Raw genomic sequence first — 21,097 nt, forward strand, 5'->3', positions numbered from 1 at the left:
ACGCAGGTACACAGAGATCCCACTGGGGAAGACTTTGTTGCAGGTTCACTATTTTGCCTCCCACATAACTTTCCCCCTATGATACAGCCCCTGCTAAACTGCAGGTTTAGTGACTTAAGAAATGCAGAGATTCTGCATTAAGGGGACAGGGTCTGGGTTTCATCTGCTTCTTTATTTCCCCTGCCCTTTATAGACACACCCCATGGCACCTGTGCATCCAAAAAGACTGACAAGAATTCCCATTACAGCCCTTTTACTGCTGCTCAAACTGGGTCAGCAGGGGCCACTGTGAAACATGAGTTTCAACTTCCCTTCTCATGACCTTCTGACCTGATGTTCTTAGCCCCTTTGCTTCAGAGATCTGGCTCTCCCACTGTATAGGGCACAGATGTCATGACAGAACTAGGAGTAGGAGGACAAATAACGTGCACTTTGCTTTCTGCTCTTCGGTAACTCAGGCGAACACCTTAAGCTGGAAATTTTCTCCTTCTCCTGTCTTGCCCTCTTGTGCATCGGCTCAGCCTCCGCTATTGTTATGAACCATGCTGAGAAGATTTCCTGTTTTGTGCACAGAATCAGGCTCCAGCAGAGTCAAAGAGCTGAAGGACAGCAAAGATCAGGATGAAGAGGGCACACGAGAATACATGAAATCTGCCACATTGAGGCTGAAATCCAAACCCATGCTGAAGGAATTGACCTTTGTTCATCTCCAGCCGGGGCAAGCTCCCGCGTCCCCCCATGCACTGCCCGCTGGTGAGCCTATGGAATACATCAGCACTGCACCCCGAATCTTGCCCTCAACGTCCAGAAAACCCCAGGATGACGGTGACAAAGCAGGAGAGACTGTCAGAGCTGGGACATTGCTGGGTAGGGTGGAGGGTTTGCTGGAATCTGGAGCACGTACATTGAAAACCTGCCTCGTCATGGCTCAGAGGCCAGCAGAGAATTTTAGGAGGGACACTGGAAAAATGGGGGGAAAGTGACACAAAGGGGTTCTTTTCTTTTAGTCTGTGTCGTTCAGTGGTGTTTGTGCGACCCTGGAATGATTGGGGATAACTCTGTACTCAAGGGGTCTGATGACACTGCAGTCAAACACCCGGGACTGGCTTGTGTTAACTGACTCGGGCTTGCAGGGCTCTGGCTGTGAAGCTATCAAATTGCAATGCGGCTATTCAGGCTAGAGCCCGGGCTCTGAGGGGTCTCAGAACCAGCTGCAGGTGTTTCACTGTAGTGTAGACATACCCTAGGATAACCTGGGAGCGGGGCAAGGTTCTGTAACAGACCTACTGAGACCCCACTTCCAGCAGCTATATCTCCCAATAGGGGTATTGAAAACTTGCACCTGAACCCTTGGGCAGTGGATAACAACAGTCCTGCTATGGAATCTGTTCCACTGTTCTTTCCGGAACTCATTCCTCCTGCTAATGCACTGGGAATTGCTGCAAATAATCTTCCCCAACATAATCCTTCTCCTGCAGGGACTAGCCACCATTGTATCAATCGCATAGATTTTAATGGAAGCTGAGACAGTTTGAAATGTGTATAGTTTATAATAAAGTTATTTAAGACATATTTATAATGCGCCATAGAAGTGAATACAGAGTGACTCACACCCACCCACTGTTAACTCTGCATTACAATACAGTTTTACTTTGCACAATCATATGCTCTTTGGTGACGCACCAGTTTAGCAAAGCACTTGAAGTCTCACGGAAGTCAGGACTTAACGTTAAGCACGTGCTTCAGTGCTTTGCTGAACAGGGGCCGAATGCAGGGAGGTGATTGAAAGGTAGCCACTGTGGTGTTAACTGAACTGTTAGAGAAGTTGTAAGACTGAAAAGGAAATGTAGCATGTTCCCATATTTCATGGCACTTCCCTACTGGGACGCCGTGGCCGCTCTTATCAGAGGGATCCAGTTTCCTGATGGGGGTGTTTATAGCCGCCTATCACTAAAAATAGAGCCACTAGAGAAAGTAAATGCACCCCACCCTTCCACTGCATTTATTTCCCAGTGGCTGAATCCTGTTACTGGGCTATCCTAGCAGTGTAGCTGTTTTTTCCAGGGAGGTTTTTTGAATCTCTGTCCCAGTCCTTTGGATCCATCCCCTCCTTCGTTCCTCCTTTTCACCTGCTTTGCGATCGTACCCCCATGGCCCCATGTTACAGTGCAATTCCTCTGGTTGTGGGACTCCCTGCAGCACCTGTCATCCTTGCTCCCTGTTTGAGAGGTCCCTGCTGGGCAATGCAGGTCACTAACTCTCCCCACCAAGAAGCGAGTGTGTTACCTCCGGAGCATTCCCTGCACCTGCCTGGCCATGGGGAGAAGGAACAGGAAAGTAGACACAGGCCTATTATCGAGTAGTTCAGAGCGCTATTGTACCAATAGGCCACCAGGTAAATAAGCCTCACACCACAATTTTTATGTAAGATGATGCACTGTGGTAATACCCGGAGGAGCTAGTGACAACCAGTGCAGGATGTATTTTCCTTTCAATTCCAGATGCATTCAATTGTCAGCGACTGACTGTAGTTTCTGCGATAGCAGTTCAGGAGAAGAGCTATGAGGGGGCACTAGATTTCATGGGATCTGAGTTCAGTTAGGGCCGGTTTGTTTCTCTTTAGTCCCAGACCGTGGAGGTGAGTCTCCAAAGATGATGGTTGCATACTCCATGGTGCCTGAGGAGAACAGGACAGCTGAGGGCTCAGCAGAATGTTTGGCACCTTTTGGTTTTGGTGGAGGCTCCACGTTGGCATACGTGACATCGTCTGGCTTTGGCTTGGGTTGGAGCCTTAGCCTGGCATATATTATACCGTTCTTCAACTCCCCATCTGGGGTGGCATCTCTGGGGTGTCCTTCATCCTTCTGGAAAGCCCCAAATAATAGGAGAATAAATTGAATGTCATCCTTTTAAACATTTCCATTTTCTGAATATTAAGTCTCACTTTACCACTGCTAAAAATCTCCTCTCTAGAGGGTGAAACTGCAGGGGGGGTAGGGGGGCACGGGAAAAGAGAAATACATTTATCTGGGGTGCTCAGAGAACACCCCCCTATATGAACCCTACTGTAAGGACTGAGGAATTGGACTGAGACACTTCCCATATTGGCTTGTTCAGTAATATGAATGCTTTGCAATCATCTAGCATTCAAGGATCTCTGAGTTTAGACCTCTGAGCCCATGCTGATCAGATTGCAGATTCAGGGACATTAAACTTCATGCAGCTTGTGGTCATGGTAATATTTGTATCACAGGCAGACAAACAGAAATACAAGAATCCTGATTCCCATCCTCCTGCTCTAAACACTAGACAATCCTGCTTCCATCTGCTTCAAATCGCTATATGGAGGAGATGGAACAAAGTGCTAGAAATACCAGACCTTCAACCTACCTGCTCTGCTGCTAGTCTGCAGTTAGGGTGTTCACCAAAATTCAGCCCGTTCCCTACTGTGAAAGACAGAATCTCAATTTAATGTAAAAACTGTAACTAACCCTTTGTATTTTTACATACAACTAAAAGTGGGTCATGGGGTGAAGGATCTAGCACCTCTCTCTCTCTCTCCTCCCCCCTCCCCCCATTTCCATTCAGCATGACCCTCAACACTGTTGATCCAGGCCAGTGGGAACACACCCAAACTGCATGAAAACTGGACAAGTGATAGAGATGTACCTCTTTGTCTCCCTTTGGTGAAAATAGTAGTCATGATAGCAATCAGTACACTGCCAGCCAGGAAGGAGCCCAGTGCCAGGACAACATAAAGAATTCTGCAAGGAAATGCACAATATCCTCATTAATATTCTTGGCATCAAAGGTGACCTGGTTAATTTGGGAGGGGACTCTCTGTGTTGGAAACTGGATTAAGGCTCCAAGATCTAAATTCAGCATTCAAAAATCACACTGGCTGCTTGTACCTTGATGCAATTCCACTGACGGCAATGGGGCTATGCTGACTGATGCCACTGGAGGATCTGGCCCTGCTGTATTTTCCCAGGGTTGCTTCATGCAAGGGATAAACTCAGGAGCTTGAATTATTTTCTAGCACTTGCTGGCAGTGCTACTAGAATTCAAAGGATGCTGTTACCCCCTCATTAGGATGCTGTACCCCCTCCACGGGCTGTCTTTCATCAGGGTAATTATCAGGGTCTTCTTTGATCAGGCCTGGTAATGGCTCTCATTTGACATGTGATATTGTTTGGTCTTAGGCTGTGTTCTTAATGCAAGAGACAGAGAAGGCACAGCACAGCTGGGCTCTGGGCTCATCCCCTAAGTATTCCTATGGAGTGGAAAGAACAGACAGCTCACTAAGGGCCTGCTCCAGCTCCTATTACAGCCAGTGGGTGCCTTTCCACTGCCTTGAGGGGGTTAGATCAAACCCTGTAAGAGACTCGGAGGATGGGGTGTGTGTGTGTGTCTTTTACAACCCCACCCTTTTAATCTGCAGCAGATCCAGAAAATCCCTTCTGGGGACCCTAAAGTCAGCCCTGAAGACTTTTGTTTGTTTGATGTTCATACCTCTGCTCCTTGTTGGTGGCCACAGTTGGGTGGGCGGTTTCCCCCTCGTTAGTGGGAGGCGAAGTAGCCTCATTAACTGTATCATAATACACACTTTTTTCTGAAAATAAACACAAGAGTGAGTGACCCTCCCCTGCATGGCCCTGGCCTGCTTGACATTCTGGAAGTGATGGGAAATCATGACGAGGCTTTAGAGCCTTCTCGTACTAATTGTGAGTGATCGCTTGTTGGTTAACAGTGAGAATGTGACAATAGGGTGTGATGCAGGAGCCCTTTACCGCCCAGAGGAGTCCTAGCCCTGAGGCTTATTGGAGTGTAGTCCAATAATCCCTCACGGAAGTCCTGTGCATTCTATCCAGGTTGTTATATGGTGCCTCTCACCGTAGTATCTGAGCAAAAAAAGTTTAGTGTCGATACCACCAGAAAGTGAGTGGTAGCTATGGAACTAGAACTCACATCTTCTGATTCCCAGGCCCCCACACCACCCATTGGGCTACACTTTTTCACTGGAGACATTTACAGCTAGTATGGAGCACGCCTTGGAAAATCTACTAGAAGGAACAACCCTGCAATGGCCAGAGGGATAGTCTAGACAATCATTGGTTTCCATGCACCCAACCTTGCCAATTGCTGAGTGTCTCCGGTGAGATGGACCTGGTAGGTCTGGGGTCTATGACAGATAAAAGGGAAAGCATGGCTACTGCCGGAGAATACGTGTGAGCAGGGACCGATAAGCCACATATGGGCAAAAGGTCCCCTTGGATAAGGATCCAAGTGCTCAGTTTATGATCTGACCCTCTTCAGGGTTATTGGGATGGAATTGTCTCGGGGACAGACTATCCCTTGTGAGGCTCCATTTTCAGTCTAGTCAGGAAGACCACAGGAATAGCTTCTCCCAAGTTATTTCCGGTATTTCTGTGTCCTATACTGGCTCAGAGTAGGAAGGGTGGAGAGGCATGAAAATGGGTATGGAACATAAGAGCGGACATACTGGATCAGACCAAAGGTCCATCTAGCCCAGTGTCCTGTCTTCCGACAGTGGCCAATGCCAGGTGCCCCAGAGGGAATGAACAGAACAGGTAATTATCAAGTGATCAAAGAAAAGTTTAATATTTGTGAACTATAACAAAGGGATGAGTTCAGTCAGAGATTTGGGCAACATTCAGATCAGTTCTGGGCCCATTTCTTTTGCTGGTGTAAATTGGTGTAGGTCCATAACAACTAATGATTCCCCTCTGATTTACGTGGGCAGAGGATCTGGCCGAGTTTGTTTATAATACTAGTAAATATCAAAAGTCTCAAAAGGTAAATTCAGAAGTTGTCTCTGGGTCTCCTGCAATTTCCCTGCTCTGAGGAGCCCATCTGAGCTCTGCCCTGTTATCACATCCACCAGGGGATGAGAATTTGCTGACTTTTAAGGGAAGGCCACTTTTCTTTGAGTAACTCACCCAAAACATTCAGTGTGATCATCTTCAGTAGCACGGTACTTCCCTGGAGATGGGTCTCACAATGATACTCCCCCGAGTCACGTAGCTGGAGCGCCACCAGCGTCACTATAATCACTCTGTTCCACCGGTCAAGCTTTATCCTGGTCCTTTCTCGTCTATTAAGAATCTGATCAATCTTAACGCTGACGACAGGTTGACATCTGGTTGCGGTTACCATTTTGCACCAGGTAAAATTATTAGGTATCCTGCTGTCGTCCATCAAAAAATAAGAACAATTTAAGGAGATGAAGCCTCCTTCTTCTGCAGATAGTCTCATGGGAGCTGGAGAGAGAGACCGGTGACTGGTTATTGTGAGAAAGGGAAGGAAAGAGAGGTATATAAATGTCCCGCAGGTGTATAAATGCCCCCCTGCATCTAAATGGGAAGACAAAGGATCAGACCAAACCCCAGCCCAACAGGAGCTTGCAAAAGACATGGAAATAATCTCTTCCAGCCCAAGGAAAATATTTCCTAGGATTGGCTGTGCACAATTACCACTGGAAAACTGCACATCAATCACCACGGGGCAGCCCTGAACCAGCCTGAGCATCTGCTAATGCTGCCACCACTCTGAAAATGCACCTTCACCACTGGCCCCTCTGCTCCTGGCAGTCTTCGCAACCGAGGAGCTAAGGACTGAATGAGCCCTGAAGAGGGGATTCCTCTCTCCTCCCTAGAATGGGGGACCACCCAGGACACGGCTGAGGTAGTTTGGCTGAGGCAGCACGGGGAAACTTGCACTGCAACTGGCCATGCTGGGCCTCCCCTGTGTGTAAGGATAAGGGTCCAGAGGTGTCATTGCAGCACCTTTCACCAGCAGTGACAACAAACAACACTCAACCAGGACAGGGATGGTGTGAATGAAGAAGCCCAGTCTTGTTATTGTTCATCCCAACTGGTAACCAGGACTTCAAATTGGGAGTGGGGTTTCTCCATCCCATGGGGTTTCTATCCCAGCTGGTCAAAGATTTTCTGTCTAAAAGGTTCAATTTTTGATGCAAAATGGCTTTTTGATTAAATAGGACATTTGGGGGAAATGTTAATTTTCATTAAAAAAAAAAAGTTTTAATTGAACAATTGAAAACTGAATTTTTTTGAGTTTTCAACCCAAACCTTTTGGTTTTCATTGTTTTGACAAAAAGACTAAAAATGTTTGTTTGGGGTTTTTTGGTTAAAATTATTTGGGGGTGGGGGTGAGGTGGGCTGTGGGGGGGGGGAGGGGAGAAATACGTTCCTAACCAGCTCTTCTTTTTACATAGATATGTGATAAGTGTACATCTAAATACATACATATATGTGTATGATACACATGGTGTTTCTATGTCTAGATATGTAATTGAAGGTTATTATTTTAACCATCTCTCTCTATAATATATACTGGGGAGTTGACATCTATAGACCCTGTGTTTTCTTTGGAATAGGAATGGAGCATTAGTCTAATTTGGAATATCCTGGTTTGAGCTGATTTGTGTCCCAACTAGGTCATGACTGGTCTTTAGCTCACCGTCATAAGAAACAGTCATTTTAATCTTTTTAAATGGGATAATTGTCTGATGATCAAAAACCCCACAGAAGTATGTTCCTGAATCCTCTATCCGGAGCTCCGTCATGGACACAGAAATCCAGCCTGTTCCCGAGTTTGTTAGATTGACCCTTCTCTTTGGTGCAATATTTAGGTATTTCCCTCCCTTTGCTCGGATGCTCAGGAAGATTCTGCTGTTGCATTCCTGGTCTGACAGCATCTTGCACCAGAATTTCTCCTCTAGTGAATACTTGACATTATCGTAGTAACACGTTGTACTGAAAGAGCTTCCCTGTACAGCTGTCACCAATTCCAGCTCCTCTCTTGCCAGGCACGGCCCTGCCAAGGAAAGAAAAACATTGGTGAGAATGACCTGCCCATCAATGCTGCTACTTCAGGCTGCTGTGACTGGTTCTCCAAGCTCCCATCTCTGTCTAAAGGAGCTTCTGTGGTGAGACTCGATCCATTGCCACTGCCTCCTTCCCATTCAACTTCCCATGTTCTTCCCCACTGTGAAGCTTATGTCCCCCGATCTTCATTGCAGGTTAGCATGTGAACAACTGATCAGGAGCTAGGCTGGCTCTGTCTGGTAAACTGGCACTGGTCTGATCATCTAATCCTTGAGTCATCTTGCAGGGTTGTTCCCTACAGAACATTCTCTGTTACTTTCTCCAGACTCATGGCACCCAGTTCCTAGGTTGGTTTGGAGACAGGAATCCCTTCTAGCATGAGAAAAGTCTGTTTCCAAAAATTGGGGTTGGTTAAACCCTCTCTGAAATCCACTCTATGGCTTTTCATTCCACTATAACATATGCAATGACTGGGGGAAAATATGGAGCCCCAGCAAGCCAAGCATTTCTCGCCATTGCAAATAGCTGGGTGCCCAATTTCCATGCCTGCTCGCAGCCCGCCAAAATGATAAGTGCAAAAGCAAACAAGCGCAGTGTGCTACGAGTGCAAGAGCAAACGGAATGTTCTGTGTCTACGGGAGGGGAGGGCCGATCTCTCGGTGCCTTACCTGTTAGTGCCAGCAATAGCAGCCGGGCTGGGAAGCGACCCATCCTGTAATGGGAAGTGGTTTAGATCTTGGAGAGGTGGAATGCAGCATTGAGGCTTCTTTGTTGCTGTGAAGATGGGTCGGCAGTGAACTCCCTTTGTCACTGTCTGTGTCGTCATGCTCCAGAGTGACAGTATTGTTTGCAATTGTTGGAAAGATGCTTCTACCACAGTCCTAATCTGAGCCTTCACACAGGAAGCCTGCATTTTGGCTATCAGCTGCTTCTCATTTTAGCACATGTTTAGAGATCTGCTTTTGGAAATGGGGAGTGAGGGGAAAAAAGAGAGATTAGCACATGTTCTATTTTTAATGACATTTGAAGCCTTGGTGTATAGTACATGAACAGCTTTTAGTTTTGTATCCCTAGATCTCAAAGCACTTTATAAAGGGGGGACTTAGCCATAGCTACATTGTACTGCTAGGGAAACAGAGATGGGCAATTCCTTTGCCTGGTGTTACACAGCCAGTCAGAGATGGGAGCAGAACACAGGTCTCCTGAGTCTGAGGCCAGTGCCCAATCCATTAGGCCATGCCATCTCCTTAGTAGAACATCCCCCAAGTTGCTTCCCATCAGGGTCCCTTGTGTCATCCTCTAGCTCCGTGTTTGGGATGTTGACCCGGAGAGGATATTTTTGCTTAAAGCCATACAAAAAGGAGGAGGATTACAGTGCTGAGGAAAGGGAAGCGGGATCATGTTGGTTCACCTCCATGTGGGAGATTGGAATGCATGGCTTGGCTCAGCTGATCCATCCAGTCCTATTGGCTGTTGTGGGATGCGTCTCAATCTCTCCTGTTGAAGCTGTTCCAACTTTGTATAAATAACGACCTGTTCATTGGAACAGCGCGCTGGGCACTCAGAACTGAGGTGACTGCCATAACTCCTGGGCTATTGGTTATTCTGATCTTCTTCCTATTGGGTGTTTCACAAAAAAACTTCAAAAGGGCTCGGTTTCATCCCAGTGTGGTAGGGGAAACATTTTGAAATCTTGACATTTTTCATGGGATGGGAAAACCAGCTATAGTCTTCATGGTGTGTGTGTGTGTGTGGGGGGAGTATGGGCTTGTCTACACAAATATTTAGTTGGCAGCAAGCTGGTGTGAGACCCACACTAGCCCGCACGGTTAGTGCCTGTGCACCTGCCGATGCGCATTAATGGTTTGTCGGTGTGTTTTGATCTAATCCTGTTTCAAAGAGGAGTAGATCAAAGTGGATTGACGAACTGTTAGTGAGCGTCAGCAGGGTCACGTGGGCAGTTAGTCCGCAGCAGGCTAGTACAGTGTACACTCACTCCTCAACTTGCCACAAACCAATTGTGTGCGTAGACAAGCCCTGTAAGTCAGTTTTGTTTGGCTCTGCCTTGGGTTTACAACCAGTGCGGGGGAAAAGAGAGCATTGCTGCTGGTACTGGGTTTGGCCATTAGGGTGCAGTTGGCATTCTGGGGGTGAGTTCTTGCTGGTGTCAGTGTTTTGCGTTGTGTAACGAGATCCTCTCCCAGGATGGCCAGATTCAGCTTTGCTTTGGGGCTGGTGATGAGTCAAACTCACATGCGGATGACACCGTAATAAGAGAGTGGAAAAAAAACCACAGCTGGGTTACCCTATTTTTGCAGCATGATTTCTTGTGAAATCAGGAAACAACAGACCTTTTAACACCGAGCAGTGACCAGGCTCCGAGCCCATTGTTCTGTCTTGTGCAGCTGGTTCTTGTGCTTTTGCTCAGCTAATAGTGCTGAAACTCTGGTCCTCAAAGATCCAAGCTGCTGCAGGTAGGAAACCTACAGGATTCACCCTCCCTGAGTCTAAAGACTGTGAGCAAAGAGCCCCGCTCTCTCCTTACAGCCCCCAGCCTGGCCCTGGATTCCTCTTCCATGATTGCAAGGCAGAGAACCTCAAACCCATGTGAAATGAGCTGTGGTTTCGAGAATAAAAACAGTACCTAGCTTTTATGTGCATTACTGCCAGGCTCAAAAATCATGAGTTAGCCCCCACAAAATCATGATTTGTCCCCAAATCATGAATTTTACATAGAAAGATTATATGGTTTGGGGGGTCTGTCCTTCCCCTGCCCACCCCCAGTGTGTGTGAGACAGAGTTGCCAACGTTCCCAAATGTATGGAATAAGGTGATTTTGGCCTCTGCTGTCCTCAGATCTTCCTCCCCACCCCAAGTCTCCATCAGTTCTTCCGAGTCTACAGGGGCTGCAGTGGGGGTCTCCCTTCCAGTGCTGTGAAATGAGCCCTGCAGGTTTGGCTTACGTCCTGCCCCTTTAAAAGGGAGCCCTTGCTGTTCCTGTCTCATCACCTAGTGGGTAGGAAGTGGATGTCTCCTGGCTGAGCCGGCCACTTGCTGCACGTGCTGCTCCCGTATAAGCCCGAGGCCCATGGACACAAACTGCAAAGGCTCCCGAATGGACAGGACGTGGCTGCAGCTGGTTATCTGGGGTGTGCACGCATTGTGTCCGAACCTAGCGACACCACCAGGAAACATTGTGTCAGGTACCCAGCAAACAGTGAGTCTTCAGCTCACTTGATGCTTTGTGTGTGCATCAAATTGTGGTATCACTCCCCTGCCTTGTCTCCTTGGCTACAAACAGACAGCACCGTCTCTTTTTCCTGGCACTGCGGGCACTGCTCTCCGAGGTGGCATGAGTTTGGTGGGTCTCAGCTCACAGCCTATTTGCGAGAGGCAGTACAGGTAACAGCTTCCATATGTCTGCAGGCTCATCGGGCAAAACAGCCGGTATCCCAGCTGCTAGTGGGATCCAGAGCATGGTACAATTATCACCCTGGAAAAGGAATTTGCTGAATCAGGGAGAGAAATGTAGCCTGTAGCACTCTGTCAGTGGTATCTGCTGACTTTACTAGCTCTATGTTCCTCAAGCCCAGTGCACGACAGCAGCGAATCCCCAGCAGCCTGGGCTAGCAGCTCAACATACCCAGAGTCCTGGGGGGATTGTACCGCTCATGCTGCTGCAGGTTCACGGCTAGTCTTACCGGCGCTAGCTAGATCAACGTGAACTTGGGTATGCCTACGTGTCCTGCCGTCACACTGTTGATTGCAGTGTGGGCACACCCGGAGTTTGGATGAATCAGGACAATACGCTTGTCAATCTGACACCCAACAATGCCTTTTATTTTAGCATCCTATGTGTGAGTAATGCATGTACCCCATTGCGGCCCCTGGAGATTGGTCCTGATGGCTAGATGGCTCAGGTGCAACACTCCAAGTCTCTCTCCGGAAGTAGGTGTGTGCACTGCCAAATGCTGTGTCTTTAGTTCCTTTTGCACCTAGGCATCGTCTATTAGCTTTGCAGGTAAAACGGGTTAGCAAGCAAAGGTTTATCTGTCATGGCTGGAGGCACTGGGAAAACTGAGCAGAACTTTCTCATCCGAAGCATGTGTCTCTCTGCAGGTGTCAATATCTGTGTGAGCATCTCTGCGTGTATATGTACAAGTGCTGGAGGAGTTGGGAGCTTGGCTGGAAAGACTCTTGGAATTCTTTTTCTTTGCCTACTTCTCCTTCCATCACATCCTTGTCTTACTAGCATTTTCCTTTCCTTTCTTTAATCCTGGAAAGAAAACAGGAAATTGGGTAGGTATGGAGTAAGGGATGAGGAATCCATGCTGGTTTCAAGGAGCTGTCTGCTTTTCTGAAAACGTGCCTCTGCCCCCCCCCCCCACATTTGAAGCCTGGGTCTCCATTGGTGCCAGGGTAAATCAGGACTGTGACCACCGCTTATCAGGCTGGTCAGTATGGTCTTACTGTTACCTAGTTCCCTCTGCCTGTTGCATGCATTTCTTGTCTATTGTCTTCTACTCTGATTGCAAGCTCTTTGGGGCAGAGAAAAACTTTGTTTTGTGTTTGTACAGTGCCTAGCACAAGGGGGCTCTGATCCACAACTGCAGAATCCTGGGTGCCACCCTAATACAAATAGTAATGATTGCAGTTAACAGGGTCACCCTGGTGTGGAAAATGGGACAGTCACATCTGTGGTGGTGTTTGACTCTCCTTAGTGTAACTAGCCTTGGAGATCTGAAACACGACAGTGGATTTTATTTTAGTACACTGGACCCTCGCTAGAACGTGGGGTTTTGAATCCATGCACGGTCCCGCGTAATAGTGGGGACCGCATTACCATGGATTCCAATGAAAGTAATTACATTTGGGATCCATGCATGGTCCCGGGCTATAAGCGATTTTGCGCTATATAGACGCGCGTTCTAGTGAGGGTCCGCTGTATCACATGTTTGAGCTATGCACAAGGATTAGATTTTTATCGGTAACTGTTGGTTTCATCATACGCGCACAAGCCAATGCAAAAATGTTTTCATCGATAATCATCTAAATGTACACATAGTCAAAGTAAGAAAAATGCTGCTTGAGAATGGATCACAGTTTGATGTGAGGATATTTACTTTGTATATTGTGACATGTGATGTTGACAATTTGTGTTTTAGCTGTGACAAAGCTTTAACTGTTCGAATCTCAACATTTACTGTCATTAAATAATTATTGTCTGACTTCCCCCATAATTTCCTGCAACAGTGAAAATTTAAATAGATAAACATTAAAAAAGCTTAAATAACCATCAATATTTTGTGTTTAAAATGATATAACAAAAATTGAATTCTGCCAAGCCTACAAATAGACTATTGTACCCTGTAAATTGTTCCCGAGACACATTGGCTAAAGTACTAGACCGATCATCTCACTCCTGTACTAGATGAGCGTGCTGCCAAACACCATATCTTTGGTCCCTTTTGCCTCTAGGCATGTTCTCCTTAGTGTAACTAGTCTGAGAATGGGATGGTTTGAATCTAGCCCAGGTCTGCATTGACTGTTCACTTCCGATGGCTTTTGTTAAAGGCGTGGTGAATCTCACTTCAGTGTCCAGTGGACAGGTGTCCTCTTCATCCACACATAAATCCGTCACCAGAATTGCACTAAATGGCCTCTTTCTAGGCCACTTCAATAGCAAGGCCAAAGACTGAAAGGGCCAGAGGACAAATGAACAGACTTTTCACCCCCTAGAGAGGAAAACTCCCTCCACCCCACAACAAAGTAAACAGTTTGCATGAGAAACCTGAAAGACCAATCTGAGATCCTAGTAAATACTGTTTATCCTGAAGAAAGGAAGGAAATCTGGGATATTCTAAGCATTGCTGGTATCCTCAGCTCCCTTTGTCACAGGTTAAAGGGTCCTTTTGCCATTGTGGCAGGGTTGGAGGTTTGAGTGGCACCTCTAGCTCACTCAGATCCACTGGATTTGAAATCTTTAAACATTCTCCACCTGGAAAGACTTTTATTAAAGGCTTGGAAGAGAGATCTCACAATCCATCAAAGTTGCCTGTATGTTTTTAAAATTATTCTTACAATATTGCCTTTGTTAATATCATTAATGTCTTTGATGGCTCGCTTTTTGCCTGTTACGTGAGGGGCATGAGTCAAAGTATGTGCTGCGTCACCCTCTAGTGGCTGGTCCACATAGAGGTAACAGACTACTACTGCCGCCAGCTAATGGAGTTACCCCTTTAGTGCAAGTAATCAAGGTTCTCTGCTGTCAGGTCAAACACAACTCCGTGACCCATGAGGGGTTATTGCTACAGCTAGCTTCTCAAATGTTTTATTGTCTTCCTTGACAAGCAGCTAAGATATATCCTTCAGCCTTACTCCCGGTTCGCACTGCTCATCCTCCCCAGACTCCTCTACCTTGCTTATGTCTGGGGCCCAGCACTGGGGAGCGCTCTCCCAGTGGGGGTTCATCCCGCCCCGTGTACACTCAGTGAGATTACCTGTGAGTGGGAGGAGCTGGTGTTTGTTCCGGCGGCCGTGGATCTCCTGCTCTGTGGCTCTGCTTCTCCTTTTGCTGGCGACGATAAAGATCAGGAGAGCTGTCAGGAATTTAGTGCCCAGCAATCCAGCCATGATACACAGGATATTGAGATTGACCTCAGAGTACCAGCTATGGGAAATCACACGCACAACAATTAGGGTTAACTGGGAATGGAGATTTCCACCCTTTTACTGTGAATCTTGCATTTAGCTGAGCCTGAATTTTTTTCTTTCTGTCTTTACCTCTGCTGATCATTCCTGGCTGCAGTTGGGAGGATGGCTCCTATGTCGTCAATGGGACGGGATGTAGTCACAAAAGCTGTCCTATCATAAGATTCTGGAAATATACACACCCCATGATGAAGATAGTACGAGTGAACCTTTCCCTTGTAGCCATGTCCTCGTCATGAGGAATAAGAAGAACAGAGTTAACTTGTTTGTTAGCAGTGAGTATGTAACATGGGGTTCCTGTGGAAATCCACCCTATCCTTTTGCCATTTACCAGCAAAAAATATTCCTATGAGTGAGGTCTCTTGGTCTTTGGAATAATCTTGCAAGGGAAGTGGTGGAAGCTCCTCAAATGAGATAATTAAAACGAGATTGGAGAAAGCCCAGAGAAATATACTGACGGGAACCATCGTGCATTGGCCAGAAGGGATGGGCTATGTAATCTCCAATTTCTGTGCACCTGATCTTGCAAGGTGTTAAGTGCTTTCTCGGAGATGCTAAATTCCCTCATCTCCAGAGCACTCAGGCCCAGTTCTTCAAAAGAATTCAGGTGCCTAACTCCCATTGGTTTCAGTGGGAGTTAGGCACCTAAATTCTTTTGAACAACTGGGCCTCAGTGCCTTGCAGAATCTTATTGTATGACAGATAAAAGCATGGGTATGACAAGAGAGCAAATTTTGAGCGCTGCAGGTTAAACCTCACAAGGACCAGAGGTCCCATTCGTATAAGGATCCAAACGCTCAGAACTTAGCTGAACTTCTTTGCTATTATTAGGCTGGAGATTTTATGGGGAAGGGCATCTGCTTGTGAGGAGTCCATTTCCACCCCAGTCAGACCCTCCACAAGACTGGCTGTTCCTATGGCCTGTTCTGTATCGCTGCTTCCTGCACTGGCTGAAAGTGAGAAGGGCAGAAAAGGAGGAATATCAAAGAAAAGTGCCGCGTTCATGAGCCTTGACCAAGGGCCGTGTTCAGTCTGAGATTTGGTCAGGATTCAGCTCAGTTCTTATTTCACCCACCCCAGTTCGGATCGACACCCTTTTAATGCACACTGAAAGTTAATTCAAGCAAAAACTCAAATGGCACAAACTCAGCCTTAAACCTCAAAAAAGTCAGAATTTGGGGGGTGAAGGCCCAGCCTCTTTAAAGCTCTTATTGGCTTTTACGCAAGACCCACAACACATGGCAATATAAAAGATAATTTGTAGATAATACTAGTAGGTATCAAAAGCCTGAACAGGTGAATTTAGGATTTTTTCATTTGTCTCCTGGAATTTCCCTGCTCTGAGGAGCCCATCTGAACTCTGTCCTGTAACCACATCCACCAGGAGATGAGAATTTGCTGACTTTTAAGGGAAGGCCACTTTTCTTTGAGTAACTCACCCAAAACATTCAGTGTGATCATCTTCAGTAGCACGGTACTTCCCTGGAGATGGGTCTCACAATGATACTCCCCCGAGTCACGTAGCTGGAGCGCCACCAGCGTCACTATAATCACTCTGTTTCGCCGGTCAAGCTTTATCCTGGTCCTTTCTCGCATATTAACAATCTGATCAATCTCAACGCTGACGAAAGGTAGACATCTGGTTGCGGTTATCATTTTGCACCAGGTAAAATTATTAGGTCTTCTGCTGTCGTCCATCATAAAATAGGAACAATTTAGAGAGATGGAGTCTCCTTTTTTGGCAGATAGCCTCATGGGAGCTGGCGAGAGACACCGGTGACTGGTTATTGTGAGAAAGGGAAGGAAAGAGACATGTCCTGTGGGTGTATAAATGCCCCCTGCATTTAAATCTGAAGACAAAGGATCAGACCAAACCCCAGCCCAACAGGAGCTTGCAAAAGACATGGAAATAATCTCTTCCAGCCCAAGGAAAATATTTCCTAGGATTGGCTGTGCACAACTACCACCGGAAAACTGCACAGTATCCAAGCTGCAATCAATCACCATGGGGCAGCCCTGAATCCAGCCTGAGCATCTGCTAATGCTGCCATCACTTTGAAAATGCACCTTCACCACTGGCCCCTCTGCTCCTGGCAGTCTTAGCATCCGAGGAGCCAAGGACTGAATGAGCCATGCAGATGGGACGCCTCCCTCGTCCCTAGAATGGGGGATCACCCAGGACAGGGCTGAGGGATCATGGGGAAGCTTGCACCATGTTGGGCCTCCCCGGTGTGTAAGGATAAGGCTCCAGGGCTCCTGTTGCGGCACCTTTCACCGACAGTAACAAGACACAGCTGTTAAACGGGACAGGGGTGGTAGAAGTGAAGATGCCCCAGAGTCTCCATGTCGTGGGGTTTCTATTAGAGTTGGCCAAAGATTTTCTGTCTAAAAGGGGTATTTGTTTTTAATGGAAAAAAAATTCCATTAAAAACAGAGAATATGTGCAAAAAATGTTCACCTTCCTGGAAAAATATGGATTTTTTTTATCCAACAACCCATAACTGAAAATATTCAGTTTTAACCCAAAACAATTTGTTTTAAAGGGGTCAGAAACCCTTGTTTGTGGTGTTTTGAGAAACAATGGAAAAACGTTTTTTTGTTTTTATCAAAAGTTTTCATAGGGCAACAAAATTTCCCAACCAGCGCTGGTTTCTACCTATATATGTGCTAGCATGTGATGCATAGATGCATGTATGTGTGTTTGTGTGTGTGTTTATGTATATACACACACACATTTAAATGCATACATGCATCTGATACGTATGTTTTTTCTATAAGTAGATATAAAATTGGGGTTAAAATACATTAACCATCGCTCTGTAGTATCACTGGCGTGTCTGTCTGCACAGAATGTGTTTTATTTAGAAACAGGACTGGGAATAAGAACATAAGAGCATAAGAATGGCTGTACTGGGACAGACCAAAGGTCCATCCAGCCCAGTATCCTGTCTACCGACAGTGGCAATGCCAGGTGCCCCAGAGGGAGTGAACCTAACAGGTAATGATCAAGTGATCTTTCTCCTGCCATCCATCTCCACCCTCTGACAAACAGAGGCTAGGGACACCATTCCTTATCCATCCTGGCTAATAGCCATTAATGGACTTAACCTCCATGAATTTATCCAGTTCTCTTTTAAACCCTGTTATAGTCCTAGCCTTCACAACCTCCTCAGGCAAGGAGTTCCACAAGTTGACTGTGCTGTGTGAATAAAACTTCCTTTTATTTGTTTTAAACCTGGGAATGGAGCATGAGTCTAATTTGGAATATCCAGCTTTGAGTTGATTTGTGTCCCAACCTGCTCTTCACTGATCTGTAGCTCACCTTCATAAGATACCGCCACTTTTATCTTTTTCAATGGGATAATCTTCATCTGATCGGAAACCCCACACCAGTATATTCCCGAATCCTCTACCCGGAGCTCCGTCATGGACACAGAAATCCAACCAATTCCCAAGTCTTTTAGGCTGACCCTTGCATCTGGAGGATTTAGAGAATTCCTTCCTGCTGCGGGGGAGCTCTGGACTATGGTGCGGCATTCCAAGTCTGACAACTCCTTGCACCAAAATTTCTCACTTTGCGAATACTTGTGTTCGTTGTAGTGACACACTGTAGTGAGCGCGCCTCCCCGCACTCTTCTCACCATTTCCAGGTCCTTTCCTGCAATGCAGGGCCCTTCCAAGGAAAGAACAAATTGACGTTAGGGGTGAGAATGACCTGTGGGGACAGTGGCTCTTAACCAATGACCTGCCCATCCCTGCGACTACTTCAGGCTGCTGTGACTGTTATTCTAAGCTCCTTACCCCTGCCTAAATGAGCCTCTGTCCTGAGCGCCAGTGCATATCAGCTGTCTCCTTCCCATTTAATAGTCCATGCTCTGTTCCACTCTGGAGCTTACATCACCCAGTCTTCAAAGTGGGTTAGAGTGTGAACAACTAATCAGGAGCTAGGCTGGCTCTGTCTGGTACAGTCTGGTAAACTGGCACTGGTCTGATCATCTAGTGCACCCCCTTTTCAGTGTAGGAGTGTTCGCTACAGCACATTCTCTGTTGCTTTCTCCAGATTGACAGGACCCAATTCCTAGGTGGGTTTGGATAAGGAATCCCTTCTAGCAGGAGAGGAGCCTGTTTTCACAATTTGGGGTGTTCAAATCCTCCCTGAAATCCACTTGATAGCTTTTCTTTTCTCTCTAAAATATGCAATTGCTGAGGAAAAAAATATGGAGACCCAGCAGGCAGAGCATTTCCTGCCATCACAAATAGCTGGGAGCCCAATTTCCGTGCCTGCTCGCAGCCGGCCAACGTGATAAGTGCAAGAGCAAACAAGTGCAGTGTGCTACAAATGCAAGAGCAAATGGAATATTCCGTGTCTACGGGAGGGGAGGGATGATCTCTCGGTGCCTTACCTGTTAGTGCCAGCAATAGCAGCCGGGCTGGGAAGCGACCCATCCTGTAGGCTTAGGTCTTGGAGAAGTGGAATGCAGCCTCCAGGCGTCTTCGGTGCTGTGAAGATGAATTTCCCTTCACGGGTAGGAAGTGAACTCCCTTTGTCGCTGTGTGTCACGTGTTGCTCTGGAGTGACAGTGTCGGTTTGGAATTGTTGGGAAAATTCTTTAACTGGAGCAATGTCCCTCAATTTAGTCTTTGGGGCGGGTGCCTGTGTTTCTGTGTATTTGAACTACCAGCTGCTTCTCATTTAAAAAAGCACAACAACTTAGCTATTGACACTTGAACATAGGGAGCTGGGCAAGAGGATGGTGCATATTATAGCTTCAAATAACATTTTTAATATCAGTGTATGTTGTTTTGTTAACTCTTAGTTTCTGTATTACACAATGTGGGCCAGATCCTCTCCTGCACCCATCTCCGCTAGCCAGGGTCGGGGGCATCAAGGTGTTTCAAATGGTCTGGAGGCTGCTCTAAACTTCACAGCGAAGAAGGAACTTCTCCATCAGCCTGGGACAGCTGGAGTGTAGGGAGACCAGGGGTTTCCCGCTACCCTCTTGCAGTGCCATGATCTCCCTTCAAAATGTTTCATGAAACAGAAGTTTTCCAGCCGGCTATGCTGATGGAGGATAGTTTGGTTGGCTTCCTTGTGACCCCTGTACTGATTGCGCTGCCTATGGTTGCCTACCACACCTTTGAGAGAGCCCTGTGCTGCACCTCTTATCTTCACCCAGTGGGAAAGAGGTGAGAGTCAGCGTGTCCTGCTCCTGTATGAACCTGAGCATATGGAAAATGACCCACAAGGGCTCTGTGTGGGACAGAAGCTCCCTGGAGAACGTGGTTGGCACCTGAACCTGGGAGACTGTCGGTAACGATGTGCAAGGAGCCCAGTGAATTGTGTCTTCAAACAAACCTCTGTCTGTGTTTCCATTAAGCAAGGTGTGAAGGTGTAAGGGATGCCATTCCTCTGGGGTCAGAGTCCTGGGGCTGGCTGGCCGATTAGCCCTGCTCACTGCACCTGAGAAAGAGCTGGAACGTAATTAGCTGACCCTTATTTAAAAAAAAGGCAGAAGGAAATGGCAGAGAGGACTACAACACCCTCCAGGAAGCTAAGGGGCCAGGGGCTGCAAGCCCGTTGGACTGCTGCTGGCGCTACTGCAAAGAGGAATTGCGCCAGAAACCAAACGGACAGAAGGGAGACTGCGTGAAGCCCTTTATTGCTGAGACTCGGTGGTAAGAGCCAGGAAATGTTGGTTACTGGAGTTACTGGCATGAGGGACAGGCTTGGAGAAGGGACTCCTTGGCCGGCACAGACTATAAGAGAAGAGTTGGTGAGGGTTTTTTGTTTTGTTTTGTTACGAAGGCTTAAAATGAAACTGCTGAAAATTGCTTCCCTGGATTCCTTGAGAGCTCAGACAGTATTACCTTAGGGAGTGAGCTAATTCCATGAGAGGAAAGCCTGGTCTGGTAGAAAGAAGGTGCTCTAAGATAGTTCCCAATCCTCTGACACAGGGACTATCACCAAGGGGGTTGCCCCACGCTGGTACATTGTTTGTGAGGATCCTTATGACAGGCCTTAATCCCCCCGAACAGAGACAACATTGTTTCTGTCCCTTGGCACTGTGTGTGCGCTGCTCTCTGAGGTGATGTGAGTTTGGTGGCTCTTAGCTCTGGCCCTCTGGGGAGGGGACTATGCAGATAACTATCTTGGATAATGCTGCACACTGATATGTCAGAGCAGCAAGCCCCTTTGCAGCAGGTGGCAACCAGAGCACCAGGCTTTCTATCGCCATGGGAAAGGTCTCAATCTCCGGGTATGTCTAAACTGCAGTCGTAGGTGTGATTGCAGCTTAGGTAGACACATGTATTAGCTTTAATCAAGCTAACATGGCTAAAAACAGCAGTGAAGACACCGTGGCATAGACCTCAGTGCAGGCTAACAATGCAAATATATACCCAGGGTCTCTGGGCAGTTTTCTTCAGCCTGCCCTGTAGCCCATGTTGCCACATGTTTACTGCTATTATTAGTGTGTTAACCAGATTAAGGTGACCATGGGTATGTTTGCACAAAC

At 46.9% G+C, this 21,097-nt stretch overlaps 2 protein-coding genes across 2 annotated transcripts; both read right to left on the bottom strand.

The window, feature by feature from the left end:
* Positions 1 to 1,561: 1,561 nt before the first annotated feature.
* On the bottom strand, positions 1,562 to 8,683 carry LOC135877235 (uncharacterized). Its single transcript, XM_065402623.1, has 7 exons — positions 8,540 to 8,683; positions 7,504 to 7,860; positions 5,961 to 6,281; positions 4,513 to 4,612; positions 3,670 to 3,764; positions 3,391 to 3,446; positions 1,562 to 2,864 (listed from the first exon to the last, which is right to left on the bottom strand). Exons 1-7 carry the CDS (start codon positions 8,580 to 8,582, stop codon positions 2,595 to 2,597), a joined length of 1,242 nt encoding a protein of 413 aa, XP_065258695.1. The 5' UTR covers positions 8,583 to 8,683; the 3' UTR covers positions 1,562 to 2,594.
* A 3,007-nt stretch (positions 8,684 to 11,690) lies between these two features.
* On the bottom strand, positions 11,691 to 19,106 carry LOC135878128 (uncharacterized). The gene is made up of 6 exons (XM_065403708.1): positions 18,986 to 19,106; positions 17,905 to 18,255; positions 16,022 to 16,342; positions 14,655 to 14,748; positions 14,372 to 14,541; positions 11,691 to 12,147 (listed from the first exon to the last, which is right to left on the bottom strand). Exons 1-6 carry the CDS (start codon positions 19,026 to 19,028, stop codon positions 12,104 to 12,106), a joined length of 1,023 nt encoding a protein of 340 aa, XP_065259780.1. The 5' UTR covers positions 19,029 to 19,106; the 3' UTR covers positions 11,691 to 12,103.
* Positions 19,107 to 21,097: the final 1,991 nt, after the last annotated feature.

The sequence above is a fragment of the Emys orbicularis genome, chromosome 4 (genome assembly GCF_028017835.1).
Source record: "Emys orbicularis isolate rEmyOrb1 chromosome 4, rEmyOrb1.hap1, whole genome shotgun sequence".
Classification (NCBI taxonomy): domain Eukaryota; kingdom Metazoa; phylum Chordata; order Testudines; family Emydidae; genus Emys; species Emys orbicularis.

What these genes read in the sequence shown, in the direction of transcription:
- LOC135877235 (XM_065402623.1), bottom strand. Translation starts at nt 8,582, where the DNA reads ATGGGTCGCTTCCCAGCCCGGCTGCTATTGCTGGCACTAACAG. An exon ending in AATGACTGTTTCTTATGACG is followed by an intron (nt 6,282 to 7,503) that starts GTGAGCTAAAGA and finishes CTCTCTCTCCAG; the next exon opens with CTCCCATGAGACTATCTGCA. An exon ending in GATCACACTGAATGTTTTGG is followed by an intron (nt 4,613 to 5,960) that starts GTGAGTTACTCA and finishes GTTTATTTTCAG; the next exon opens with AAAAAAGTGTGTATTATGAT.
- LOC135878128 (XM_065403708.1), bottom strand. Translation starts at nt 19,028, where the DNA reads ATGGGTCGCTTCCCAGCCCGGCTGCTATTGCTGGCACTAACAG. An exon ending in AGTGGCGGTATCTTATGAAG is followed by an intron (nt 16,343 to 17,904) that starts GTGAGCTACAGA and finishes GTCTCTCGCCAG; the next exon opens with CTCCCATGAGGCTATCTGCC. An exon ending in CCAGCTCCTCCCACTCACAG is followed by an intron (nt 12,148 to 14,371) that starts GTAATCTCACTG and finishes TTTTCTTTCCAG; the next exon opens with GATTAAAGAAAGGAAAGGAA.